General features: G+C 45.8%; 1 protein-coding gene across 50 annotated transcripts; it reads left to right on the plus strand.

The window, feature by feature from the left end:
• Positions 1–1,229: 1,229 nt before the first annotated feature.
• On the plus strand, positions 1,230–26,956 carry LOC310886074 (uncharacterized protein). Of its 50 annotated transcripts, none has more exons than XR_014575142.1 (14): positions 1,230–10,410; positions 10,698–12,955; positions 13,631–13,689; positions 13,937–14,067; positions 14,193–14,237; positions 14,308–14,455; positions 14,590–14,643; positions 14,993–16,444; positions 16,563–16,615; positions 16,698–16,749; positions 16,854–16,904; positions 16,991–17,127; positions 17,212–17,313; positions 18,578–26,956. XR_014575142.1 is itself a non-coding variant. In XM_083810146.1 (12 exons), exon 1 carries the CDS (start codon positions 2,633–2,635, stop codon positions 3,788–3,790), a length of 1,158 nt encoding a protein of 385 aa, XP_083666272.1. In that variant the 5' UTR covers positions 1,230–2,632; the 3' UTR covers positions 3,791–10,410; positions 10,698–12,955; positions 13,631–13,689; positions 13,937–14,067; positions 14,193–14,237; positions 14,308–14,455; positions 14,590–14,643; positions 14,993–16,444; positions 16,563–16,615; positions 16,698–17,127; positions 17,212–17,313; positions 18,578–26,956. The 50 variants fall into 50 exon arrangements, 1 of the variants encoding a protein (XP_083666272.1); XR_014575146.1 differs by having other exon boundaries at positions 16,698–16,745; XR_014575125.1 differs by having other exon boundaries at positions 1,231–10,410; positions 10,698–12,234; positions 12,389–12,444; positions 12,830–12,955; positions 16,698–17,127.
• Positions 26,957–27,220: the final 264 nt, after the last annotated feature.

Here is a 27,220-nt window from a genome sequence, read left to right on the forward strand (position 1 = left end):
GCACGGGACCAATTAGGATGGGCAGTTCCTGCCGCCGCGGGGCCTTCCCGTGTGCTCTGCGCCGCTCAAAATTGGGGAGGGGGGGGGCGTAGCCCCAAATTAGGGGGGGGTGGAACCTAAGAATTGTGGGAGGCAACCCCAAAACTGGGGGAAGAACCCTTAAATAGGAGGGTGAAACTCCAAAATTGAGTGCAGACCCCCAAAACTGGGGGGGAATCCCCAAAATTGGGGTGGCAGCCCAAAACTCGGGGGGCAAAGCCCCAAATTACAGGAAGGAACCCCAGAAATGTGGTGAGAACCCCAACATCGGGGGAAAGAACCTTAATATTAGGGGGGACAGGCCAAAAAAGGATGGTGGGGGACCCCAAAATTGTGGGGGGAACACCCGGAATTGGGGGGGGAAATCCCCAAAACTGGGGGGAAGCCCCAAATTAGGGGAAGGAACCCCAAGATTGTGGGGCAGAACCCTGAAATGGACAGGTGAAAACCCATAATTGAGGGGAAACCCCATAAACACAAAACAGAAGGGGGAACGTAGAAGGGCAAATAATGGCGTCCTCCGGCAAGCAGCGAGGCTCAATTTTCTAGGGAGTGCTGGGAAATGTAGTTCTCGGTCACATGACTTCCGGGAGGCCATGGTGGCTTCCCCGAGCATGTCGGGAGATGTAGTTCTCGGGCACTGGACTTCCGGGAGGCCATATTGGGTGCCCCGAGCATGTCGGGAGATGTAGTTCTCGGGCACTGGACTTCCGGGAGGCCATATTGGGTGTCCCGAGCATGTCGGGAGATGTAGTTCTCGGGCACTGGACCTCCGGGAGGCCATATTGGGTGTCCCGAGCATGTCGGGAGATGTAGTTCTCGGGCACTGGACTTCCGGGAGGCCATATTGGCTTAGGGTTAGTGTTAGGGTTTGGGGTTAGGTTTAGAGTTTTTTTTTTTTTGGGTCTAGGTTTAGGGTTAGGGCAGGAAGAGGTTCTTCACCGAGAGGGTTGTCGTGCACTGGAACGGTCTCCCCTGGGAAGTAGTCACTGCACCATGCCTGTCAGAGTTTAAGAAGCATTTGGACTGTGCACTTAGTCACATGGTCTGAATTTTTGGGTTTGGAGCGGCGGGTGGGGGGGTGGTTGTGTGTGCTTGGCCGACTCCCCTCTGGGTTGGATGGACTGCTCTGTTCCAAGGCATGCTGGGAGCTGTAGTTCTGCTGTGCCGGGAGGCCACGTGGGCCCCGGGGTGTGCGGCCAGTCTTTCCCCTGATTAGGGAAGCTGAGGCGATTCCAGATAAGAAAGGGTTAAGAATGAAACTATTAAAGGAGAACAGAACATTAGGTGTAGGGCAGGAAGCAGATGTACGGACAATGTATCTCAAAATAGGACATACGGGCAATATATCTCGAACAAGACATTGGAATCCAAGATAAGAAAATAATGAGCAGAAGATTCGAAGAAAAAACAGTCCTCGTGGTTAGGAAGAAAGCTAATTCAGCAGAATCCTGACCAAGGGTGAAAAGTACACTGTGAGGAAGACTTATGGCCTTCCTCTCTGAGACCACCGACCACAGCTCGACGACCCCTGCCCAAGACCACTGAGAGGATCTGCGCAGGCGCAGGACACAAAAAACTGATTAGCATGAGAAGCGAGAGTAGGTGGTGTTAGATAATGAATATGTATAGGCGTTAATAAAATATTAATCACTGTGATGTATAAATTTGGGACGGCTTTTCACTTCGGGATGCACGATAGGCGGAAAGATCCCCCGTGCATCCGGCGCCGTCAATAAAGAATAAATCACTTAAAGAAATTGGATTTATGATCTTTGAATCAATCTGGCACCCCAGATGGGACTTCTTCTCTGTCGGACCGCAGGACCCGCTGGGAACAGGACTCCCTAGGGTACCCCCGGGATTTCCCGGAGGGACTCCTCGACTCAACGGATCACTGCGGAGGCAGACACGGACCCCATCATTGTAAGTGATTATATTCTTTATTTTGGTTTATTTGGTTGACCGGTCAATTGGGGTCGTCTGTAAGTCGGAAAGTAAAAGTTTTCTGCAGGACGGCATTTGGTTTTTTGGAAAGCACTCAGTTGCTGTTGGGAAACAAATAACCTTTGCATGCGAGGTTGGTATTACGTTGTGTTTAAATGTGGAACTTGACCTTGGCTATTGTCTTTGGGATTCTGATTGTACTCTTTATAACGTTACTAGGATCTTGGTGTTATTGTGGAAAGCTGCCGGCTTGTATTGTGTAACAAGAAACATTCTGAACTGTAACATGGGGGGGCAGCAGAGTAGTGGGATTCCGAAGAAAAGCCCGTTGGGATGTATCTTGAGTCATTGGAAAAATATAGGGGGATCCCCCGGTGGAACTGAAAATAAGAAAACGTTGATAAAATATTGTAATCAATGGTGGCCACTTTATAAGTTGGATTGTGAGGAAAAATGGCCACTGAATGGAACCTTAAATTATAATACTTTACTACAGTTAATGTTGTTTCTAAGGAGAGAAGGAAAGTGGGATGAGGTGTCATACGCAGATATGTTTTTCACTTTGAGAAACCACCCGTAATGGCAGAAGGAGTGTGGAATTAACTTAGCCCCACAGGATCCTTTGATCCTGGCAATAGAAAAGGATATGAAGAAGGAAGGGGCAGGAAAAATGAAAAGATGTTTTTCGGCGTGCAGTATCGGGCAGAGATGTTTGAAATTGAATGAGTCAGAGGAGAGAATGGAGGATTATGTCCTCCCGCCCCAGATAATAGAACGAGGCGTGGGGGCGAGCTCAGGAAACGGCAGAATAGATAAGAAAAATGAGAGTTGGGGGAATGGAGACTTTACTCCGATCACGGCTCGAACCCGAAGTAAGGTCGGGCCCATTATTCAAGCCCCGTTACGACAGGCTATGGGGGCTAACGGACCAGCTCGGATAAAAGTACCTTTCACAACTGCTGAGTTAGATTCATGGAAGGAAGCTGTGAAAGGATACCGGGATGATCCAGAATCAGTGGCCCGGAGGTTTGAGCTGATTGTAAAGAATTTAGATCCCAATTGGAAAGATATAGAGATAATGCTGGCAGCATTATCGGAAACGGAAAAGCAACTGGTAATTAAGAATGCACAAACTCAAGTACAGACCCAGGTAACGTCAGGAGTTTTACCTGGAACTGTGGAGGTATATGTGCCCAGAGTGGACCCAAACTGGGACTATAATGATGAGGGTGATTATAGGTTATTAAAAAGATATCAGGAATGGATTAGGATCGCCTTGGAAAGTGCGATACCAAAGTCTGTAAACTGGTCTAGGTTATATACCATAAAACAGGGGCAAACTGAGACCCCGTCAGAATTTCTCGATCGGCTAAGGACAGCAATGCAAAAATTTACAACGATAGACCCCTCTTCTGAGGAAGGTAAAGTCCAGCTAGTATCATTGTTCTTGGGTCAGTCTGCGGACGATATAAGGCGGAAGCTTCAGAAAATGAAAGAGCCGGATGTGAGAGATTTAGAAAGGCTGGTGGAAGAGGCATGGAGGGTATTTAGGAATCGAGAAGGGAATGAGAAACAAAGGCTGGGTAGGGCTATTGCTGCGGCAACTGTTGCGGCCTTACAGAGGCAAGAAGAACCTTTTCGGGGAAAAGGAAGAGGGAATGGGATAAGGGGAAGGTCAGTAAAGCCTCCCCTGAGACCGAATCAGTGTGCATATTGTAGGGAAGTGGGTCATTGGAGAAGGGAATGTCCGAAACAACGGGAGAAGAACAGGTTGATGGTAGCTAGTGTATCTCCCGACCAATGAAGTGGACCGGGGGATTCTACCCTAGCAGATCCGCTGGTTAAAATTAAGCTAGGGAAATCAGGACAGGAAGTGGAGTTTTTAATTGACACAGGAGCGACTTATTCTGTGTTAAACCAGAAATTGATACCAGAGGATGAGGATTTTGTGACGGTGATAGGAGCTACAGGCCAGCACGAGAAAGCCTTTTTCCTAAGGCCTTTAAAATATAAGTTAGGGAAACAGATGGGAATACATAGGTTTTTATATTTACCAGGATCCCCGAAGTCTTTGCTGGGGCGAGATTTACTAGAACAATTAGAAGCGGAAATTGTCTTTGAAAAAGGGAAGGTGGGGTTAAAGGTGAGAGAAGAAAAGCTGATAACCGCGCTAAGCTTAACGCTGATACAAGCAGACCCCATCGGTAAAGTACCTTCGGAGATTTTAGACCAAGTTTACCCAGGAGTCTGGGCTACTGACATCCCTGGGCGAGCCAAAAATGCAGCCCCGATAGTGGTGAGATTAAAGCCAGGGGAAAGGCCAGTTAAGATTAAGCAATATCCCCTAAGATTAGAAGACAGGAAAGGAATTAAGGGGATAGTGGATAAGTTTTTAAAACATGGACTGCTGGTTGAGTGTGAATCTGAATATAATACTCCCATACTACCAATTAAGAAGCCAGATGGGAAGAACTATAGATTAGTGCAGGATTTAAGAGCTATAAATAAGATCACTGAAGATATACACCCTGTGGTAGCCAACCCGTACACATTACTGACTAAATTAAAAGATAATTTAGTTTGGTTTACCGTACTGGATTTAAAAGATGCCTTCTTCTGCCTGACTTTAGCCCCAGAAAGTCAGAAGCTTTTTGCTTTTGAATGGGAAAATCCAGACTCAGGACGAAAGGCTCAATTGACCTGGACCGTATTGCCGCAGGGATTCAAAAACAGCCCCACGATTTTTGGGAATCAACTAGCAAAAGAACTTGAGGTTTGGGAGGCCCCAAACACCGAAGGAGTTCTGCTGCAATACGTTGATGACCTTTTGATAGCCACTGAGAATAGAAGCAGCTGCATGCAATGGACGATAAGTCTCCTTAATTTTCTGGGTTTGAATGGGTATCGAGTCTCTCAACAGAAGGCTCAGCTGATTCAGTCACGTGTAACTTACTTGGGGTTTGAGATTTCAGGGGGACAAAGGGAGTTAGGAACAGAACGGAAAGAAACTATCTGCCGTACTCCAGAACCACAGACCATTAAGGAATTACGAACTTTTCTAGGGATGACAGGTTGGTGCCGTCTATGGATTAATAATTATGGACTAATTGTAAAACCCCTATATGACCTCATCAAGAATAACCAATCAAAATTGGTCTGGACGGGGGAAGCACGGGCTGCCTTTAAGAAGCTTAAATTGGAGTTAATGCGAGCACCAGCTTTGGGTCTACCGGACTTGTCTAAACCCTTTTGGTTGTACTCCTATGAGAGACAAGGGATGGCTCTGGGGGTGCTGGCACAGAAGCTGGGCCCCTACAGGAGAGCTGTGGCCTACTTCTCTAAACAACTGGATGAAGTAAGTAAAGGTTGGCCGGGTTGCCTTCGAGCGGTGGCCGCTGTCATCATGAATATACAGGAGGCTCGGAAGTTCACTATGGGACAGAAGATAACCGTGCTGGTATCACACACTGTCTCGGCAGTCTTGGAGCAGAAAGGGGCACACTGGTTATCCCCTCAAAGATTTTTAAAATACCAAGCAATACTGGTGGAGCAAGATGACGTAGAAATTGTGGTTACTAACATTGTGAACCCAGCTTCTTTCCTTAGTAACGCTCCTGACGAGCCAGTGGTCCACGATTGTATCGAAACTATGGAAACTGTGTATTCTAGCCGACCAGATCTCAAGGAGGAGCCCTTGGAAGACGCGGACGAATCATGGTATACTGATGGAAGCAGCTTTGTGAAACAAGGACAACGCAAAGCAGGGTATGCGGTGACGACCACTCAACGGGTAATTGAGTCGAAACCATTACCCCCTGGGACGTCTGCTCAGAAAGCAGAAATAATTGCCCTTACGCGGGCATTGGAACTAGCAGCAGGAAAGAAAGTAAATATCTGGACAGACTCTAAGTATGCATTTGGTGTGGTGCATGCACATGGGGCTATCTGGAAGGAACGAGGATTATTAACGGCCCAAGGAAAACAAATAAAATATGCTGAGGAGATTTTGAAGTTGTTGGAAGCGGTAAAGCACCCAGAGAAGGTGGCTGTTATACATTGCCGGGGACACCAAAAAGGAACCGCTGACTTCGAGGTAGGGAACCGACTGGCTGACCAAGAAGCAAAAAGGGTGGCCGGATTGGCTGAGGCAGAAGCGCTCACTTTAATACCAGACGGTAAAATACAAACTTTAGGTGAAGGACAGGAACCTAGGTACACACGGGAAGATCAAAAGTTAATTGGGGACCTGGGAGGAAAAGCAAGGAGTGATGGATGGGTATACCTGAAAGATAATAGGGTTGTACTACCCTCTAATTTAATATGGCCTATGGTCATGGCAGAACATAATAAGACTCATTGGGGAGCAGACACCTTATATAAAAATCTGAGTCGAGTCTTGGTGGGAAGAAATCTGTATACTACGGTAAAACAAGTAACCCAGCAATGCAGTATTTGTTTGCATCATAACCCTAATACAGAAAATAGGGTAAAGTTCGGAATAATCAGTAAAGGAAACTATCCAGGACAACAATGGCAGATAGATTTTTCAGAACTGCCAAGAAAAGGGGGGTATCGATACTTGTTGGTTTTGACAGATACTTTTTCCGGGTGGCCGGAGGCTTTTCCCTGTCGAACCAACAAGGCAAGAGAAGTGGTTAAGGTTTTACTGAATGAGATAATACCGCGTTTCGGAATTCCGGCAGCAATGTCCTCGGATAGAGGCTCTCATTTTTGTGCGCAAATAGTTCAAGAAGTAAGTAAGGTCTTAGGGGTAGACTGGCAACTCCATACCCCTTACAGACCACAGGCAAGCGGACAAGTGGAAAAGATGAATCATCTAATCAAACAACAAATAGCCAAAATAGGGCAAGAGACTAATTTATCATGGCCTCAGTCTCTCCCTTTGGCTTTACTTAGAATTAGAGTAAAACCACGGACAAAGGAAAATCTAAGCCCTTTTGAAATATTATACGGAAGACCCTATCAGTTTTTGTTCAGCGGGGAGGACCTGACGCAACTGGGGTCGGGATACTTGTATAATTATTTAATAGGACTCCAAAAACAGTTGGATCAAATATCTAAAGTTGTCTCAGGAACCAGGGCTAGAGGGCTGGACCAACCAATCCACCCCTTTAAACCTGGGGATTATGTGTATGTAAAAGCATTTGCAGGTCGCCCTTTGGAAGAAAAGTGGACGGGACCATACCAGGTGCTGCTGACAACACATACCGCCATCAAGATTAAGGAGCAAACGGCCTGGATCCATTATTCGAGAGTGAAGAAAGCTCCAAAAGCCCCCTGGAAAGTAACGCTGGGTGACGGTGAACTGAAACTAAAGTTCAGTCAAGCAAAATGAAGACACTATGGTCAGGAGTATTTAGTAATGTAGTTAGCAGAAATTTAGTTAACAGAATTGTTTTATTTCTGTGGCTTATAGTTGTAATTGTGATTCAAGAATTGGAAGGTGCTTCTATGATGATAGAGAATGGTGGGTGGCCTTGGTCTGAAGCCGTAACCATGGAGGATAAGAACATTAATGGAAAGTTAGCTGTTGTGGTTATTTGGCGAACAAATGGTGATCATTTACATGCATTATCAGAATGGCAAAATTTAGGGGAAGGGTGGATACACCAAAGAACTGTAGGGGACGAAATTGAAATAGGGTGCCGAATGATTAATGGAACAGCCCACGAGAAAGCAACGGGGATTTTAGTAAAACCGACTTCCAAAAGTGGCCAACAAGAAGGTTGTATCCGCCCAGGTAAATTAGATTGTTGGTATAATTTTATATTAACACAGACTGTAGCAGTTAACTGTTTTTGGACTAATAATGGTCAAAAGCTCGAGATCAAGGAAGGCGAGAGCCTCATGATAAATTTTACAATATATGCTATACTTCCTACGACAGTGAGACCCCCTATAGCACTTCCTTCCCCTACAACCTATGCCCAAACCCCAGTCAAGCTGGAACCCAAAATTTATGAAACAGGCCCGTATGTAGTAAGGAACACAGGCCAACAACAATTGTTATTTAATCCAGAATGGTCTCTCAAGCATGTTGAATTGCTAATACAAATTAACATCTCAGCAGTTCAACCAGCCTATTCTCCTTTCCTAAAGACATCATTAGAAGGCTGGACAATATGGTCACAAAAGCAAGTACACCTCAGGGGCAGAACACAAAGAGACTTAACTGGAATGCTAGGAACAGGATTAGGAGTTTTAAATGGAATTGATTCAGAAATACTAATGAATAAGCTAGCCACAGCAACAAGCGATTTGACAAAGCTAAAACAGCCCCTGCAATCATCCTTACTGGCATTGGGAACTAGCCAATGGCAAGTTTCAAAGGTGTTACCAATATGGGAAAAGGCTGAAGACCAGGACCACAGACTAATAATAGATGCACTTAGTATGGCACAAGATAATGTATCTTTAGCTCTTAGTTGTATACAGGTACAGTTATGGATGCAGGCAACGGCTGCCTTGATCATTAGGGAAGGAAGTGAAGGCATTTTTCCGGCTGAAGTCCGAAAGATTGTTTGGGACAATGCCAATGATTTTGAAAAGAAGTTCCAATCTTGGTGGACTCTGGTAAATTTTACCTATGATCCCATTATTAACATGGCTACTGCCTTTGTGCTTACTATACGTAATGCTACAGTTTATGTTATCCACCCCATTGTTGCACTAGGGTTAAATCATGAGGAAACAGTGCTCTATCCTTCGGAGCATAGAACCTGGGCCCGGATGAAGAACGGGAAATGGCAGTCTGTGAATCTAGAATCATGTGTTACCCGGGAACAACAAGGATTTATTTGTGAGAGCAACACAATTGATGCTCAGGATGTCTGTCTTGACACTGAGCAAGGTGTTTGCCACTTTGAAATTCATCCAAATACTAGTCAAAAGACTGTGCTTGTATATATTGGTCAAGGCTGTGTGTGTTTAAGGACTGCTTGTGCTTTTGTAGAAGTAGATGAGGAAAACATAACTCTACCTAGCAAAAATCACTCTAACTTTTGTATTTGTAACTTTGTTAGAATCATCGGGTGTGATTTTTTATATTCAGCACCAGTGGTATCCCACCAGTTGATCAAGTCCAACCACACAATGTATCCCAAGTTATTACCCACACCTATTGGGATGAACCTCACGCTAGTGAAGCAATTACTTAAACACCAAGACCTGATCAAAATTTTAAAAGGCATTCAGGAAGATGGAGAGAAGACTTTAATCACTGTCCACCATGATACAAAAGAAATAAACAGAGTTTTGCAAAGAGTAAAACAAGACACAGATCATAGCTGGTGGGACAAACTCTTTGGATGGTCGCCAACTGCAACTGGGATTTTGAACACATTGTGTCACCCAATTATTGTTCTATTGATGTTAGTTGGTATAAGTTTAATATTGTCTTTTGTAATACTTGTTTGGAATTGGAAATTGTTACAACGAATGGCAATATTAGCTTCCCTGACGAAAGTACATGGCAAGGTATTGAGAGATACATATCGTAGAGGCTGGGAAGAAGAATTTTTGTATTCGGAAAGGTCTCTACCGACATAGAGGAAATATAGAAACAAACAAAGGTTCTGTATAAGATTAGTAAGGATAACATTTCATGGGGCTTTGAGGAAATATGGAATAAGTTAACTTCATGGTTACCCAACTTTCAATAGTTAGAACAAGTTTTTACTGATCTGGTTATGTTATTGGTAGTAGGAATATTTGTATGTATGTCACTGCGATACTGCTAATGATAAGGGCATGCAATGCAAAAGAATTTGCATGGGGAAAAGAAAAGGGGGGATTGATTAGGGAAGCTGAGGCGATTCCAGATAAGAAAGGGTTAAGAATGAAACTATTAAAGGAGAACAGAACATTAGGTGTAGGGCAGGAAGCAGATGTACGGACAATGTATCTCAAAATAGGACATACGGGCAATATATCTCGAACAAGACATTGGAATCCAAGATAAGAAAATAATGAGCAGAAGATTCGAAGAAAAAACAGTCCTTGCGGTTAGGAAGAAAGCTAATTCAGCAGAATCCTGACCAAGGGTGAAAAGTACACTGTGAGGAAGACTTATGGCCTTCCTCTCTGAGACCACCGACCACAGCTCGACGACCCCTGCCCAAGACCACTGAGAGGATCTGCGCAGGCGCAGGACACAAAAAACTGATTAGCATGAGAAGCGAGAGTAGGCGGTGTTAGATAATGAATATGTATAGGCGTTAATAAAATATTAATCACTGTGATGTATAAATTTGGGACGGCTTTTCACTTCGGGATGCACGATAGGCGGAAAGATCCCCCGTGCATCTGGCGCCGTCAATAAAGAATACATCACTTAAAGAAACTGGATTTATGATCTTTGAATCACCCCGACATACATAAAAATACAATTTTCTGTATTCCAAGGTAGTCGTGTAGTCATAATAAGGGGAAATGCTAAGTAGATAAGTGTAGTCCTGGCTTTAAGCGTAGGCGTAGCTAATGATTGTTACTCAGGTGGTTTGATTGTTACTCAAGCTAATGATTGTTCCTTTATCTTGAGTTGAATTTTTGTGCAGCGCTGTGTTTGCAGTGGTAACATTGCGGCCGAGGTGTTTTTGATTAAAAACGATCTTAACTGTAATAGTGAATTCACTGATTGTGGCTTTGTATAATGACTCCCACGATCATAACATTTTTCTCCTTTGTCACAGATAGGAGAAAAGCTCTTTCCAGAGAGATAGATAAGGAATTAATTATACCTCTGCCTCATCCTGTGAGACCAGAAGACATGGAGTAACTGTAAGCTGCGATTCTCAGGAGACATACTAAGAGTCTTGGGTTCCTTTTCTGCCTTTCCCCCAAGGCCTTGGGCATGTTGGGTTCACCCAGGGAAGGGCATGTTGCTCAGGGCAGTTACTTCCTCCCTGAGACGACGTGGGGTGCGTTTTTCTGCTGCACTTGTGGTTTTCCACGTGGTTCGCACTGCTTCCATTATTGAGAAAATGGTTTGGAAAGCTGTGTCTGCCGTTTCTCAGGATTTTCTGCCACCACCTGCTGGCAAAAAAAATCAGTAACGCAGGTGGAGCCATGTAGGACTTCTCAGAGGTATGGGGACCCCTAAAATCATGTGCCGAGCATGCAAGACAAATGTCCGTGGCACAAAGATCAAGGACGACTTCTCAGAGGTAAGCAGCTTTTCCTTTGTTTCCACGTCCTCTCAGGAGCCCTCTTTACGATGCTTGTACACACTTCAGGATCACAACACTCATTTTCTCCTCTACTTAGTATTCCTAGTCCCTGCCTAACCTGCCCTCTCTCCCCCCACTTTCCAAAGACCTATGTGCTCTGCTCAGGTCTCTTCTGAGGTCTTACAGATCTTTTAAATCTGCTCAGCATCCTTTCCGGCTTGTACTGTTCCATTATTTTTTCCCTGCTCCTTTTGAGAATGTCTGTACCCTTTTCAGATCTTGATTGGGTTGGCTTTTTTGGACCCATCTGCATAGACTTTTGTTTTTTGGATAGTCTACTAAGGTATGTTACTTCTCCTGTGAGTTATTTTACTACATTGAATTGTATTTTTGTGGTTTGTAATCTGTTACACTCCTAGATTATTTCTACCTATGTAAAGAAAGGTTTCAGCTAATTACAGTCAAAAACAGTTTTAGTTACCTACTTGGTCATGTTGTCATTTCAATAATCAGAACTGAAGCAAAAGCACAGGAATTGTCGCTTCTAGTAACACTCCACACACTGTTGAGCTAAGCCAAATAAAAAACACAGCTGCTGCTCTCTTTATCCCTTCCTGTGCTTTGCCCCTCCGCTTTCCCAGGTGATTGGGTTTGGGTGTCGGGTGGGGCCTAATGGTATATGAGCCCCAGCTGTGCTATTAGAGAGCTCATTCTGCCTGGGCTGCTCTTTGGGGTAAGTGCTTTGTTTTTCCTTCAGTCAGTTGCAGGGTTCTTTGGGCAGGTTGGTGTCTGTGGATTTCTAGATTTTAAGTGCTTGGAAATCACTTACTAGAGGGATATTTAGCAGAGGTTGCTGGCTCACTTGTTTTTGGGATGGTGGGATACACTTCTGGTTTTGGGTTATGTTTTAATCTCTAGATGTATCAAACCACTTGTGTAACTCTCCAGAGGACTAAAAAGAGCTTGATTACACGCTACAAAGAGGCTTGACCATGTAGGCGCAGTATTACCAAGAGACTGAGCAGGGTCGTATCAGAGTTACCTCTTTCATCTGTAAAGGGTAAGTCTGTGATTGCTGGCACTGCCCGGGCACATTTATCTCAGATCGAGCTAACGAGCAGCTGAGGTAAAGCAGCTGGGAAGAGGGAGGTATTGCAGCAAGTGCAGTGTGGCTGTGAGGTGCCTCAGGGTGTGCTTTTCTCTTGTCTCTGCAGGTGCCTAGTGCAGTCTTGGACAGGGAAATCCCCATGTCAGGGAGCAGTGAGGGAAGGTGAGAGTGCTGTCAGCCTGATTGTCCCTTAACCGAAGTGAAGGGATGTAGTGGGTTTACGTGGCAAGGTTTTGGTAGCTGGGGGCTATAGGGGTGGCTTCTGTGAGAAGAATCTAGAAGCTGCCCCACGTTAGTTAAGGGCCCTACTGCTGACCAGAGTGGAGCCAATAAGTGGTGTTGTTTGCGCGTCTGTGAGAGCATATTTAAGATAGGAAAAAAAACATGCTGCGCCACACAGCAGCTGGGAGAGTGAGAGGAATGAGGAACAGCCTTGCAGGCGCCAAGGTCAGTGAAGAAGGAGGGGGAGAGGTACTCCAGGCGCCAGAACAGAAGTCCCCTGTGGCCTGTGGTGAGGACCATGGTGAAGCAGGCTGTCCCCCTGCAGCCCATGGAGTACCACAGTGGAGCAGGGTTCCACGCTGCAGCCTGTGGAGGAGACCTGACAGAGACTGACGGAGGCTGCGGCCTGTGGAAGAATCCTGCCGGAGCAGAATCTGGGCCGGAATCTCAAGTATGTGATTTTTTGTGCAAGTGATGTTACTACATTGAGTTGTTGTGTTTTTTTGGCGTGTACTCTGTTATGTTCCTAGATTTTTCTTCATTCATAAAGAAAGGTTTGAGAGAATTCCAGCTGAAATAGTTTGAATTGCTTGCTTGTTTGTATTGTTCTCTCAGTGTTCAAAGCTGAAGCAAAAGCATGGGTATTGTTGCTTCTAGGAACACCCCAGTTCTCATCTGCACTCTGCATGCTGTTGAGCTAATCTAGATTTGAAAAAAAAAAACTACAAAAAAAACCCACACAGCTGGTGCTCATCCTGCTCTTTCTCCTTTGTTGCTTTTTGCCCCTCCCCTTTCCCAGGTGATTGGGTTTGGGTGCTGGGCGGGGCCAAGTGGTATATGAGCCCAAGGCAAGGCATGAGGGAGCTCATTCTGCCTGGGCTGCTCTTAGGGGTAAGTGCTTTGTTTTTCCTTCTGTCAGTTGCAGGGTTCTTTGGGTGGGTCAGAGTCTCTGGAGTGCTTGGAATTCACTTGGTAGAGGGCTATTTAGCAGAGGTTGCCGTCTCGCTCGTTTTTGGGATGGTGGGGTACGCTTCTGTTTTGGGGTTATATTTTAGTCTCTAGATGTATCAAACCACTTGTGTAACTCTCCAGAGGACTAAAAAGAGCTTGATTATCTTGACCACAGGCGCAGTATTGCCAAGAGACTGAGCAGGGTCATATCAGAGTTACCTTTTTCATCAAAGGGTAAGTCTGTGATTGCTGCTGCTGGGGCTGCTGTGTGTGCATGGCTTTTTGGCATTTGTGGAGCTCTTTTTTTTGTAAAAAAAAAAAAAAAAAATTGTAATAGAGGGATAGAGGATTAACAAACAAAAAAAAAATTAAAAATAAAAGAAATTGTAGTAGAGGGATATTTAGGAGGGGTTGCTGGCTAACTTGTTTTTGGGACATGGTGATATATGCTTCTGTTTTTGGGTTCTATTTTAATCTCTAGATATATCAAGCCATTTGCATAACTGTCCAGAGGATTCACAAAGAGCTTCAGTATGCACCACACGGGGCTTGACTGCATAGGTGCAGTATTACAAAGAGGCTGAGCAGGGTCACTTTTTTCATCTGTCAAGGGTAAGTCTGTGATGACTCCTGTCGGGTCTGCTGTGTATTCCTGGCCTTTTGGCATTTGTGGACCTGCAAGGAGCTGTGCCATTAGCGTGTCCATCATGGGCATGACCTTCTCTTTTTGTTTCTAGTAGCCCAGGTCATAGGCACGGACTACGCTGGAAACTTGCACAAGGGTGAGTGGATGGCAGTGTGGGCCCTGAGTTGGTGGGTGGATTATGTTAGTCTTTTTGGCCTGTTGGGCAGGCTTTGCAAGCACCTTGCAACAGCAGAGTACATCTCCTGCCACGTTCCTGAGTCGTGCCAGATGTCATCGGTTCCAGTTTCTGAAATGCTGGAGAAGCTCAGAGCGTAAAAGGAGCAGGGAGCGTGATACATCTCTTTGGGATGTTAGGTGAGCGGTGGTACTGGGCTGGGGGGATGTGGGTCTGGGGCTTCTTGGCTGTTGGGGTAGAGGACAAAAGGAGTGGGTATGGACTGTTTTGTGGATTATTGTCACGTTTGTCTGCTCTTTCTCCTTGGTCTAAGCCACGTGACCTTGGCTCAGCATGGCGAACAGAAGCACTAAGCCTGGATTGGAAGGTGAGTGGAGAAAAGTTGGAAAACAGGCATTGTTTTTGGTTTGGTAGTCTATTGGTCCACCTCTGGGTGAGTCCTCTTTTCCAGTGATAAAGATGATACTGGGAACATCCTAGTTGGCCTCTGTGTTCCACATTGAGGATGGATTCTGAGCCCTGAGAATTAAGTCCAGGGGCAAATACTACGTGTTGGGGGTGGTTGGCAGGGGGAGGTGGGGAGTTGTGTAGTGGTTGTCTATCTGATTTCAGTAGCAGAGCAGGTGAGTTGACTACTGTTTTGTTTCTGAGGTGGGTGTTTCATTGGAAGATGCTTGGCCTGCGTGCCTTTGCCTAATGGCACTTTGTTTCTGCAGGTAAAGTGGAGCCTCGTGCCTGAAGCAATGTCCTGGCTAGCCTTTGTGTTCCTTGTTGATGATAGAACCTGCCTCCCAGCATTCCCAAGCTAAGTTGGGGGACAAGTGCTATGTTTGGGTTGGGGTTGTGAGTGGACCCATAGGGTTAGGGTTATGAGGGTCTGTGCTTTTAAGTCATTGCAGTGGATGGGGCCTTTTAGGATTGAGCATGGTCAGACAGAGAGAGGGGGTGGGGATTCTGTCAGGTACAGCTTGAGCACGCGCCAGGCAGGGCAGTTCCAGCTTGGTGTCTGTGTTTTGTGTTGTCTGTGCTGTGGGTCTTGGTGCTCAGTAGGCCCTGGGGAAGCCATCCTGAGGGTATTGAACACTTGGTCCCATCGGAATACTGCTGATGCTCAATTGGAAGCTGAGCACCTCTTGTCTTGCAGTGGGAGCTTGAGATCATTTTTTCTGTGCGTGTAATTTTTTTTGTCAAATGTTTCCTGATACGATCATCATATGTTACGTGCTCCTCAGGTCTTGATATCCTCGTTGCCTTCTTCCACTGGACAGATTAGATGGGCAACTTGCTAGCCACACCAAGGGTCCTAAATGCCAGTTTCATCGTGGTAGGGCTGATCTGAGCACTTTTTGACTTGCAGTCGCAGCTTAAAGCGCAGATGCATTTCAGGTCTTGTGCATCGTATTCGGTTTCAGATCGCATCTGTTTCCATCGTCGTTGTTGTGGAAGTCACGTGGGCTTCATCAGGAGCTCTGGCTTGGGAATTCATTTCCGAAGCATTTCTCTTAAGGGGTTTGCACTCCCCATCCTTCTGGTCTCTGGTCTTAAAGGCAGGCTTTTTATGCCTCCATCATCCCAGTTCTGGCAGTTGCTTCCAGTCACAGGTCTTGACATTGGAGTCTCTCCTTGGGTCTGCTGCAGAGCACCTGTTCTGGCTTGCTGTCACTGTAGGGCTTCCCTCTGGGAGTCTTTTTTTGTTGGTGGTGTGCCTTGCGTTCTGTGTTTTGTTCGTAATGTTTGTAGCGTGCCTGTGTGTGCGTTTGGCCTAGAGCTGTCCTGCCTGGCAGTTAGTGATGGTAGCTAATGTGGCAGTCCGTCGGTGTACTAATACATTGTCCAGACTGTTTTGGCAAAGACATCCGGTGTGCCTCTGGGCACGTACTGAAGGGCAGCTGGCACAGAGTCATCTCCGTGGTGTTTGGCAGATGTGGAGGTGGAGACTTGAGCTGCTTGCAAGCAGCTCTTCACGTAGTGCTGGAGAAGGTCCGTTGTCGAATCTTGAAAGATCGCAGATGTAGGGTGTGTTTTGGTTTTGTCCCGACATTTTTTTTTTTCTCCAGCCTTAGGTAAACCTTAGGAGGAACCGATCAAAGGAAAGAGCGCCTTCTGGAACTGTCAAGCTCTCGTTCGGCAGCTCGGTGACTGGCTTGGTCTACTTCTGAGGTACCAAGGCAAGTTGTCTGCTGTTCCGGTATGATAAAAATAGAAACGGGGTCACTTGTGTTGTTGAGGGGTGGGTGCTAGTGCTGGCAGCTGAACGATTATCTTCTATGTTTTCATTTGTTAAAGCTTAAACGCAGTGTACAACCTGGGATGTCACACCCAGAGCTGCCTCTGGCTAGGTGAGCGATGAACAGATGGAGCAGTTATAGTTGGGTTGCGGTTCTTGCTGTTGCTCTAAGTGTCCCCTCTTTTCTCTTTTAGAGGTGTTGTAGCTGGCTTAAGAGGGTAGATGGAAGCATCTGCCTCGGGGTAGGTAAGCGGGTAGAGAGAGGTAAGGCAGCAGATGAGAGTAACTGTCCTAGCTGTGCTGCGGCTTTGGATGCTGCCTCGGCCTATGCTTTTCTTCCTCTTTCACAGGTGTCTCGCACAGGCTCAAAGGAGCAAACTGCATTCTGAAGAGCTGCTTAAGTAGGGGGGCTGGTCATGAGCTGGGCTGGAGCGGAATGGCCAGGTAGTGCGAGGTGACTATGAAAGGTCTCTGTCTTGCTTTGCAGGTGCCATGGCAGGCTCTCCACAGAAATGGCTGAGGACTTGAGATGAGGCTGGAGAGTGACAAGGAGCAGCACGTGCAGGGATGGTTTCCAAGCGCTGCGGTTGCTTTCTCTTCTGTTTATCAGGTGCCACAGGCAAGGTGGGCTGTGATGTTAGTCTTTAGAATCGGAGCAGAGCAGGTCACTTGAATGCTGCAGGGCATCTGAGAAGGGTATTTTAACAGGAAAAGTTTGTCTGGTGAAGAGGTGCCTGAGCCCCCATCCTGTCTAGCTTGCGCACACCTTGCTGAGAATGAAAGCTGCTTTCCAGTAATTCAGACAGCCAAGTTACGTCTCAGCCTTGAGCATCTGGGGGCATGCACTTTTGGGCCTGTCTGTAGCCTTTGGCACCTGCATTAATACTTTGTTGGCATATGTTTAGGCTTTTGGGGCCTGCGTTGCGGGGGGGGAGGTTGGGGCCAGTGTCTAGGGGGGGTGTGCAACTGCTTGTACACCTTTGGGGTGCCCCTCTGGGGGGGGGGTTTGGTGCCTGCATCTGGGGGGGGGGGAGTGGTTCAGAGCTGCTTGTACACTGTAGGAGCCTGCATTGGAGGGGTTTGGAGCTGCTTCTACACCTTTGGGACTTGTATCTGGGGGGGGTTGGGTGCTGGTTTTACACTGTAGGGGCCTGCTTTGGGGGGGGGGTTGAGGCCTGCGTCTGGGGGAGGGATGGGAGCTGCTTGTACACTGTAGGTGTCTGCGTCTGGGGGGGTGGGGTTGGGGCCTGGTTGTACACCTTTGGAGCTTGCATTGGGGGGGGTTGGGATCTGCTTGTACACTGTTGGGGCCTGTGCCTGGGGGGGGGGGGGGCTGGGACCTGCTTGTGCACTGTAGGTGTCAGCCCTGGGTGGGGTTGCGAGCTGCTTGTACACTGTAGGGGCCTGGTTCCTGGAAGGGGGTCGGGGCTGTTTGTACATTTTTTGGGGCCTGCCTCTGAGGGGTTGGGAGTTGCACGTACACCTTTGGGGCCTATGTCTGGGGAGGGTTGGAGCCTGTGCCTGGGGGGTTGGGAGCTGCTTGTACATGGTAGGGGCTTGCCTTGGTGGGGGTTGGGAGCCGCTTGTACACTGTAGGGGCTTGCCTCTGGGGAGGGTGGGGAGTTGCTTGTATGTCTCTGGGGCCTGTCTCTCGTGGGTGTTGGGGGCCTGTGCCAGGGGGGTTGGGAGCTGCTCATACACCCTAGGGGCCTCCCTCTGGCGGGCTTTGGGGCCTCCCTTTGAGGGGGGGGAGTTGGGAGCTGGTTGTATGCCTTTGGGGCTTGTGTCTGGGGTCCTGGGTCAGGGGCTTGCATCTGGGTGGGGGTGGGATCCAGTTCTTGGGGGGGGGGGGTTGGGAGCTGCTTGTGGACAGTTTGGGTCTGCATCTGGGTGTGGTTGGGGCCTGCTTGTAGACTTCTGTAGCCTGCATCTGCGGTTTTGGGGCTTTTCTGTAGCGTTTGGGGCCTGCATTTTGGCTTTGAGATGTGTTTTGAGCTTTTGGGGCCTAGCTGTAGTGCTTGGGGTCTGTGTCTGGGGTTTTCTGTAAAACTGCTGACTTTGCACGAATGTGCAGTAACTTCTGACAGCCGGCCAAGAGACCACTAGATAAGGAGGAAGAATATGAGCCTCCCTGTCTCCCTGTCTGAGCGGCCCCTGAGAAAGTAACAGAGACTGATAAGCAGGTGCACCTGGAAGGACGTCGGATTCGGGAAACCAATTATAATAACCTTGCCTCTTTTAGAAGTAGTAATAAATATGTATTAGCCTAGGAGTATAAAAAATTAGATGCCTTACGTAACGGGTGTGCGTCCCGGTGGAGCAGAGACTCCCGGCGCACCCAGCGCTGTTTGCTTGCCTCTATTTGTTTAATAAATTGTAAACTCTGATTGTAATCCTATTTGGGACTCAGTCATTTATAACAATTGGGGGCTCGTCCAGGATGGTCTTGGTTCCTGAATTCTGACTTGATCTAGGAGGGGCGCCCCCACCATTTGGTGGCTCCTGTTCGAGTCAGGTCGGGACTAATGCCATCTCGAACCTGAATAAGGGCAAGCAAAGATTTAGATTTTTATGAGCTCCCTTTTGCCAGCTGCAGCACTATATTTTGCCCGTAATTCTGCACGCGAAGATCCGAACGAAGACGACTGAGTCGTAAGTATTTAATGTGTATACCGTTCGGTTGGGTGGGATTCGGTTGCCTGTGTGTGTGAGAGTGTGACTGAGCCGGAATGTAGTTCCGAAGCGATTGTGGAGGTCTTCTAACCGCGGTTCCAATCTCCCGCGAGGGCCTTGGCCGGTGAAGGACCGAAGCGATTCCTATAGGATTCGTGGGTGGGTGATAGGTCCTAAACCCCCTGCAAGGCACTCTCACTAAGGCAACCAAGGGCTGTAGGAATTGCCACAGTAAAATTCCTAGATGGGTCAGATTAAATCGAAGACCCGGGACCAGAGAAAAGGGAGCAAATTACCAGACATACCACCAGAAAGTCCATTAGGGATAATGATTAGAAATTGGAACGATAGGGGCCCCAGAAAAGCAAAAAGCAAAGTAAAAATGATTCAGTATTGTATGATAGAATGGCCAGAGGAGCCTTTAAGACCACATGTCTTTTGGCCTATTTTCAGATCTTTTGAAGACTGGGTTTGCCAGGCTTTAAATCTACATGTTAACTCAAAAGGAACCTTTTAGTCAGGAGGAAAGTGATTATGCAGGATTATGGATCAGGACTTCACGTCCTTTTCCAGCCTCAGTATTTACACTAAAAACAGAGGAGGAGTTTGAAGAAGGAGAAGAAAAACGGGAAAAAGAAAAAGAGGATAAATGGGAGCCATTAGATAATTTACCACCTCTATATTCTAACAATCCACCTCTGGCAGTGGCCCCACCTCCGGCAGCTGTGGTATCTCCACCGCCGACAGCACCGGAATCAGACCGACCCCCGGCTGCATGTACAAGAAGTAGGACTGCCACATCTGAGGGAGCTTCTCTATATCCCTTAAGAGAGGTACCCCTGGGAGGCAATCAGGGAGGCATTGGGTTTGTGGCAGTCCCCTTAAATACCACAGATGTAAGGAATTTCAAGAAAGAAATGGGGGCCTTATTAGATGACCCCCTTGGAGTAGCTGAAAGACTGGACCAATTCCTAGGTCCCAATACTTATACCTGGGAAGAAATACAGTCCATTTTAGGGATCTTATTTACTGTCGAGGAAAAAGGAATGATTAGGCAAGCTGGAATGAGAATGTGGGAGAGACAGAATCAGGCAGGACCCCCAGGAGACCAAAAATGGCCAAACGTGGATCCCCACTGGGATCATCAACAACCCCAAGGAAGACAGAATATGAGGGATTTGAGAACATTAATCATACAAGGAATAAGGGAAGCTGTTCCCCGAGGGCAAAACATTAATAAAGCATTTAATGAGCAACAAGGGAAAGACGAATCTCCAACAGAATGGTTGGAGAGATTAAGGAGAAGTTTACAAATGTATTCTGGAATTGACCCGAATACAGTGGCTGGAACTGCAGTCCTTAGAACGCAATTTGTAGCTAAATCCTGGGGGGACATAAGGAGGAAATTAGAGAAGCTGGAAGATTGGCAAGAGAGGGGATTAGAAGAGTTACTTAGGGAAGCACAGAAAGTATATGTTAGGAGAGATGAGGAAAAACAAAAAGCAAAAGCTAAGATTTTTGTAGCAGCAGTAAGAGAAAGTCAGAGAAGTAAGACTCTGTCCGGAGAAAGGAGGGAGACGGGAATAGAGAAAGCCCCTAGGGGGCAGTCTTGTCGAGAGAAATACACCATTCCCGCTCGTTACTATTGCAACAAGAAGGGACACATTCAGAGGAACTGTCGTAAGCGGGAACAAGATGAGAAAACATTCAAAGAAGAATAGGGGTGTCAGGGGCTATATCTTCTGGGGACGTCAACATCAACGGAGCCCTTGATGAAACTACTAATTGGTCCCCATAAAGAGGAAGTTTTGTTTTTAGTGGACACAGGAGCTGAAAAATCTACTATTCAAAAACTTCCAAAAGGAGTAGAGGAAGGGAACAATTATATGTCAGTGATAGGGTCAAAAGGAGAGCCTTTTAGAGTGCCTGTCTTGAAAAATGTAAAAGTAGAAACTGGGAAGAAAACTTATGTTAATGATTTTCTTTTGCTCCCTGAAGCGGAGTACAATTTACTGGGGAGAGATTTGATTTTAAGATTGAATTTGAGCATTCAGAGTCAAGGGGACGAATTGCAGATTAAATTATACACTTTGACACAAAAAGATGAAGTCATTAACCCTTTAGTATGGTATAAGGAGGGGGAGACTGGAAGGATAGAAATGGACCCCATAAATATTCAAATAATGGATCCCCATCGTCCAATCCGAGTCAAACAATACCCTATACCAATGGAGGGTTGAAAGGGGTTAAAACCTGTAGTTGACAGACTTCTGGAAAAAGGAACTTTAGAACCGTGCATGTCGCCTCATAATACACCCATCCTCCCCGTAAAAAAATCGGATGGGTCATACAGGATGGTGCAAGACCTGAGAGCTGTAAATCAGCGAACACTCGCTAAATTCCCTGTGGTGGCAAATCCTTATACTTTATTGAGTCGCATATCTCCCAAACATAGCTGGTATAGTGTAATAGATCTGAAAGATGCATTTTGGGCCTGCCCTCTGGCTGAGAGATCCAGAGATTATTTTGCCTTCGAGTGGGAGGACCCCGAAACGGGACGAAAACAACAATTAAGATGGACTGTGCTACCACAGGGGTTTACAGAGTCACCAAATCTATTTGGACAAACTTTAGAAAAAATTTTACAAGATTTCACATTACCTAGGGGGGTCAAATTATTGTAATATATGGATGATCTATTAATAGCAGGAGAAACTGAAGAGGGAACCTGAGAAGCTACTATTAAATTGCTAAACTTTTTAGGGGAAAGGAGATTAAAGGTGTCTCGATCGAAATTACAGTTTGTGGAACAGGAAGTAAAATACTTGGGGCACTGGCTGAGTAAGGGGAAAAAGAAATTAGATCCTGACAGGATATCAGGGATTCTATCTTTAAGACCCCCACAAACTAAAAAGGAAATTCGGCAAGTATTGGGATTATTAGGATATTGTAGACCGTGGCTTGAAGGCTACAGTGAAAAGGTCAAATTCTTATATGAGAAATTAACTAATAACCAGCTTAAGTGGTTCACAGAGGATGATCAGAAATTTGAGGAAATAAAAAGGGCTTTAATACAGGCACCTGTACTGAGCCTTCCAGATCTGGAAAAACCTTTCTATCTCTTTGTAAATACATCGAACCAAACAGCATATGGAGTTCTCACTCAAGATTGGGCAGGGATTAAGAAACCTGTAGGGTATTGCTCTAGGTTGCTTGATCCAGTAAGTGGAGGGTGGCCTGCTTGTCTTCAAGCTCTGGTCGCTACAGCATTATTAGTAGAAGAAGTTAGGAAGATTACCTTTAGTGCTCCTTTAAAGGTGTATACTCCGCACAATGTTAGAAGTGTCTTACAGCAAAAAGCAGAAAAATGGTTAATGGATAGTCGGATCCTAAAGTATGAAGCAATACTAATTGACTCACCTGACTTAGAACTGAGGGTAACCTCTGCTCAGAGCCCAGCACAATTTTTGTTCGGAGAACCACAGGAGGGAGTACAACATAACTGTTTAGAGGTAATTGAGACTCAGACAACAGTGAGGCCAGATTTAAAGGATGCTGAGTTGGAGAAAGGAGAGGCACTGTTTGTAGATGGCTCCTCCCGAGTAGTGGAAGGGAGGAGGAAATCAGGATATGCAATAATTAATAAGAACTTAGAACCTGTGGAATCCGGACCTTTGAGCCCATCATGGTCAGCTCAGGCTTGTGAGCTGTATGCCCTATGTAGGGCCCTGGAACTATTAAAAGGGAAAAGTGGGACGATATATACAGACTCTAAATATGCATATGGGGTGGTCCATACTTTTGGAAAAATTTGGGAAGAAAGAGGTCTAATTAATACTCAAGGGAGGAATCTTATACATCAAGAGTTAATAAGAAAAATTTTAAGGGCATTAAGAGAACCAAAGGAGATAGCAGTGGTACATGTAAGAGGACACCAAAAGGGATTGGATTATCGAATCAGAGGAAATAATCTAGCAGATAAGGAGGCCCAGGAAGCAGCCCTGAGGACTCAGGTTGTTAAAATCAATGTGATACGAGAGGAAGAAAGGCGAGAAAGAGAAGAAAAGAAATTTACCCCTGAAGAACAAGCAAAATTGGAGAAAATAGGGGCTAAGTTAGAACAAGGAGAATGGACACTGCCTGATGGGCGAGAGATATTGCCAAAAGCCTATGCGAGGCAAATACTGGAACGTTTACATGCACAAACACATTGGGGTATGAAGGCATTAAGCGATCATTTCCTTAAACAATTTGGTTGCATTGGAATTTTTGAAATAGCGAAACAAATTACACAGGGTTGTTTAACTTGTCAGAAAATAAATAAGAAAGTGTTTCGACAAGCAGCTATGGGAGGGGGAAAAACAGCTTATAGGCCTTTTGAGAAAGTACAAGTTGATTTCACTGAATTGCCCAAGGTAGGGAGAATGAAATATCTATTGGTAATCGTAGATCATTTAACACAACGGGTAGAAGCTTATCCTGTAGCACGAGCTACTGCACAGACAGTGGTAAAAATTTTATTGGAACATTTAATACCAAGGTATGGGATAATCCAGTACATTGATTCTGATCAGGGCACACACTTTACTTCTAAAATAATAAAATTGTTGTGTCAATCATTAGGTATTCAGTGGGAATACCACACTCCCTGGCACCCACAGAGCTCAGGGAAAGTAGAAAGGATGAATCAAACAATAAAACAACACTTGACTAAGTTAATGATCGAGACACAGCTGCCCTGGACGAAATGCTTACCATTGGCACTTTTAAACATAAGAACTAAACCACACAGTGAGACTGGATTATCATCATACGAAATGTTATATGGTATGCCTTATTCTCAAGGGATGCCCCTAGGGAACAATGTAATTGAGGATCATAGTATCCAGAAATACATAATTACCATTGGAAGGAGATTACAGGAGCTAAGAGAAATTGGGATGATGACTCAGACACCACCTTTAGGATTTGCTATTCATAAGATACAACCAGCAGACAAGGTCTTAATAAAAACCTGGAGAGAAGAATCATTGAACCCCCGATGGGAGGGACCGTACCTTGTTTTACTTACTACTGAAACAGCTGTGAGAACAGCAGAAAGGGGTTGGACCCACGCATCCAGAATAAAAGGACCAATAACTACCGAAGCCTGGAGGGTTGAGTCCACTCCTGGGGAACTGAAACTGAGATTAAAGAGGAACTGATATCCCAGCAATAAGGTTCTGCATGAATTAAGGGCACTGGATAAAGAGGACAAGTCTGAAGGGAGGAAAGGGAGAAGGCAAGACCGGGGTAGGACCCTCTACTGTGGTGTGTATGGTCTACCGAGGGAGGCAACCCCTATGGGTATTGACCGCCGAGTGAGAGGGCCTCGACCGGACTTCTCCCGTGCTAAGATCAGGTTGTCCTGAGAAAAACATGAGAACCTCTTAAGCCCATAATGAAATTGTGATTAGTTTTTCCAGGAGCTGGATCACCCCAAAGGGCTGAATGGTAACACAAGCTCTGAAAGCGGGCCCAACCTCATGATTGAAGGCGTTTCCCACACTCTCAAGATTGGACGATGAAAAAGGATAAGAAATGCTATACTTTCTGGTATTGTTTTTACAGGGGCAATTGGACCATGGGCAAGAATGGAGGAATAACTTTTTCACTTTGGGGGAGGAAGTGGCTAGGGCCTTTAACCTTAGTAACTGCTGGATTTGTGGAGGACCGGGGGGAACTGAAAGTTGGCCCTGGGTAGCAGGTCCAGTTGAACCCAAGTGGTGGGTCAGTAATCTGAGCGAAGTTCATAATAGGACGCAATTTTGGAAAGAGGAAGGAGGCCCATGGCAGTTGCACTCGTCAGCTCGGGGTGTATACTGCTTGAACAGAACAGGAACAGTGGCGGTGGGAAAAAGCATTTGCAATTGGACTCTGTCTCCTGGATATGATTGTACCGATCCTGGATGTAGTCCTATAAACTGTACAGCACGTAGTGGGAAATGGAACACCACACATGTTCAGCTGAGAAATGGGACTTGGCTGAAATGCTCATACAGATAATTTTTTGGATCCGGATGTAAAACTGTGGCAAGAGCACAAGCGGGGGGACAATTCGATGGTCAAATCTTGAGCTGTCAGCGCGATAACACCACTAAGGAACAGCATGTGGTGTGGGTCTATCGCTGGAGATGGCAGAATGAGAATGGGAGGCGAGTGTTCTTTAAGCATTTCTGGTCAGCTTATAATATAACTGGCCACCAAGGAGAACTGAATTGTGACTGTAAGTGGAAACCCGATGCGGGAGCTTGGAAGTGCGCATATACGAGTACGAACGGGGCAGACATTGTAACAGGACCACTCGGTAACAAGGACACTCTGTATTATCACGCCCCAAGGGCTAAAAAGGGATGGAATGGTCCTTTTCCAAATGGGACATGGGCCCTAAAGGGACATTATTGGGTGTGTGGCAAACATGCTTACAAGAGGCTACCTGAAAATTGGTCAGGAATATGCTATGTGGGGTACATAAGACCCTTGTTCTTTTTATTGTCACAAACACAAGGAAATCATTTAGGAATAAGATTATATGATGACCTGAACAGAATGAAACAATCTATAGATACTTCCTTAACCGGGGGTAGTGCCCAAAAATGGGGAAAGGATGAATGGCCTCCTGAAAGAATCATACAGCATTATGGGCCAGCTACCTGGAACCCGAATGAGTTGATATCAGGAGCCCGAGAACCTATTTATAATTTGAACCGAATAATTAGGTTGCAAGCTATCCTCGAAGTTGTAACAAATCAAACAGCGACAGCCTTGGATCTTTTGGCTGATCAATCCACTCAAATGAGAAATGCTATATTCCAACATAGAATAGTCTTAGACTATTTACTAGCAGAAGAAGGGGGAGTATGTGGAAAACTGAACGATTCTAATTGTTGTCTACAGATTGATAATGGAAAAGTGGTCAAGCAGATAACAAAGGAAATTAGAAAGCTAGCCCACGTCCCAGTACAAACTTGGAAGGGTATGGATTGGGATTTCTTTTCATGGTTGCCTGGTGAACCATGGGTTAAAAGGATGCTGTTTTTATTTTTATGTGGTATAGTGACATTATTGTTTATACCTTGTATGATACCTTGCTTTACGTTGTTGATATGGCGAGTAATAAATAGCACCCAATTTGTGATGACTTCAGTGGAGAGAAAAGGTGACGTGTCGATAATGATGCTTAAGAAGTGGACACCCCGAGAACTGACTGATGAAATCCAATTGTTACTGACAAAGGTTGAAGGAGAGACACGAATTGATGATTAAAAAAAAAAAAAAAGGGAGGAATTGTAAGGAATAGTCCAGCAATTCGTGCCACTAAGGGGTTTTGAAGGGTTAACATTGAGGCCTGGGTTTAGGCGAGAAGAGAACAAAGGGATTTCTTCGGAGAAAAACTGCTGACTTTGCACGAATGTGCAGTAACTTCTGACAGCCGGCCAAGAGACCACTAGATAAGGAGGAAGAATATGAGCCTCCCTGTCTCCCTGTCCGAGCGGCCCCCGAGAAAGTAACAGAGACTGATAAGCAGGTGCACCTGGAAGGACGTCGGATTCGGGAAACCAATTATAATAACCTTGCCTCTTTTAGAAGTAGTAATAAATATGTATTAGCCTAGGAGTATAAAAAATTAGATGCCTTACGTAACGGGTGTGCGTCCCGGTGGAGCAGAGACTCCCGGCGCACCCAGCGCTGTTTGCTTGCCTCTATTTGTTTAATAAATTGTAAACTCTGATTGTAATCCTATTTGGGACTCAGTCATTTATAACAAGTGTATAAACTGTGTTATGGAACTAGTAGGTGGCTTGTGGGACGCCTGCCATTGCAATCGCGGATAAAAATGCTACTTCAATGAGATCCTCGCCTGAGCCTATGTTATCGGCTACAGCGTGTTTCTAACAAGGTGTTGGTTTTAGGGTTTCAGGGCTAGGGCACTAGGGTTGGGTTTCAGGGTTAGGGTTTTCAGGGTTTAGGGTTAGGATTTTAAGGCTTTTAGGGTTGGAGTTGT

Source organism: Anser anser (assembly GCF_964211835.1).
Source record: "Anser anser genome assembly, chromosome: 24".
NCBI classification, from domain to species: domain Eukaryota; kingdom Metazoa; phylum Chordata; class Aves; order Anseriformes; family Anatidae; genus Anser; species Anser anser.

Bases quoted from the DNA above. Each gene is read 5' to 3' on its own strand.
- LOC310886074 (XM_083810146.1), top strand. From the start codon at position 2,633: ATGAAGAAGGAAGGGGCAGGAAAAATGAAAAGATGTTTTTCGGCGTGC.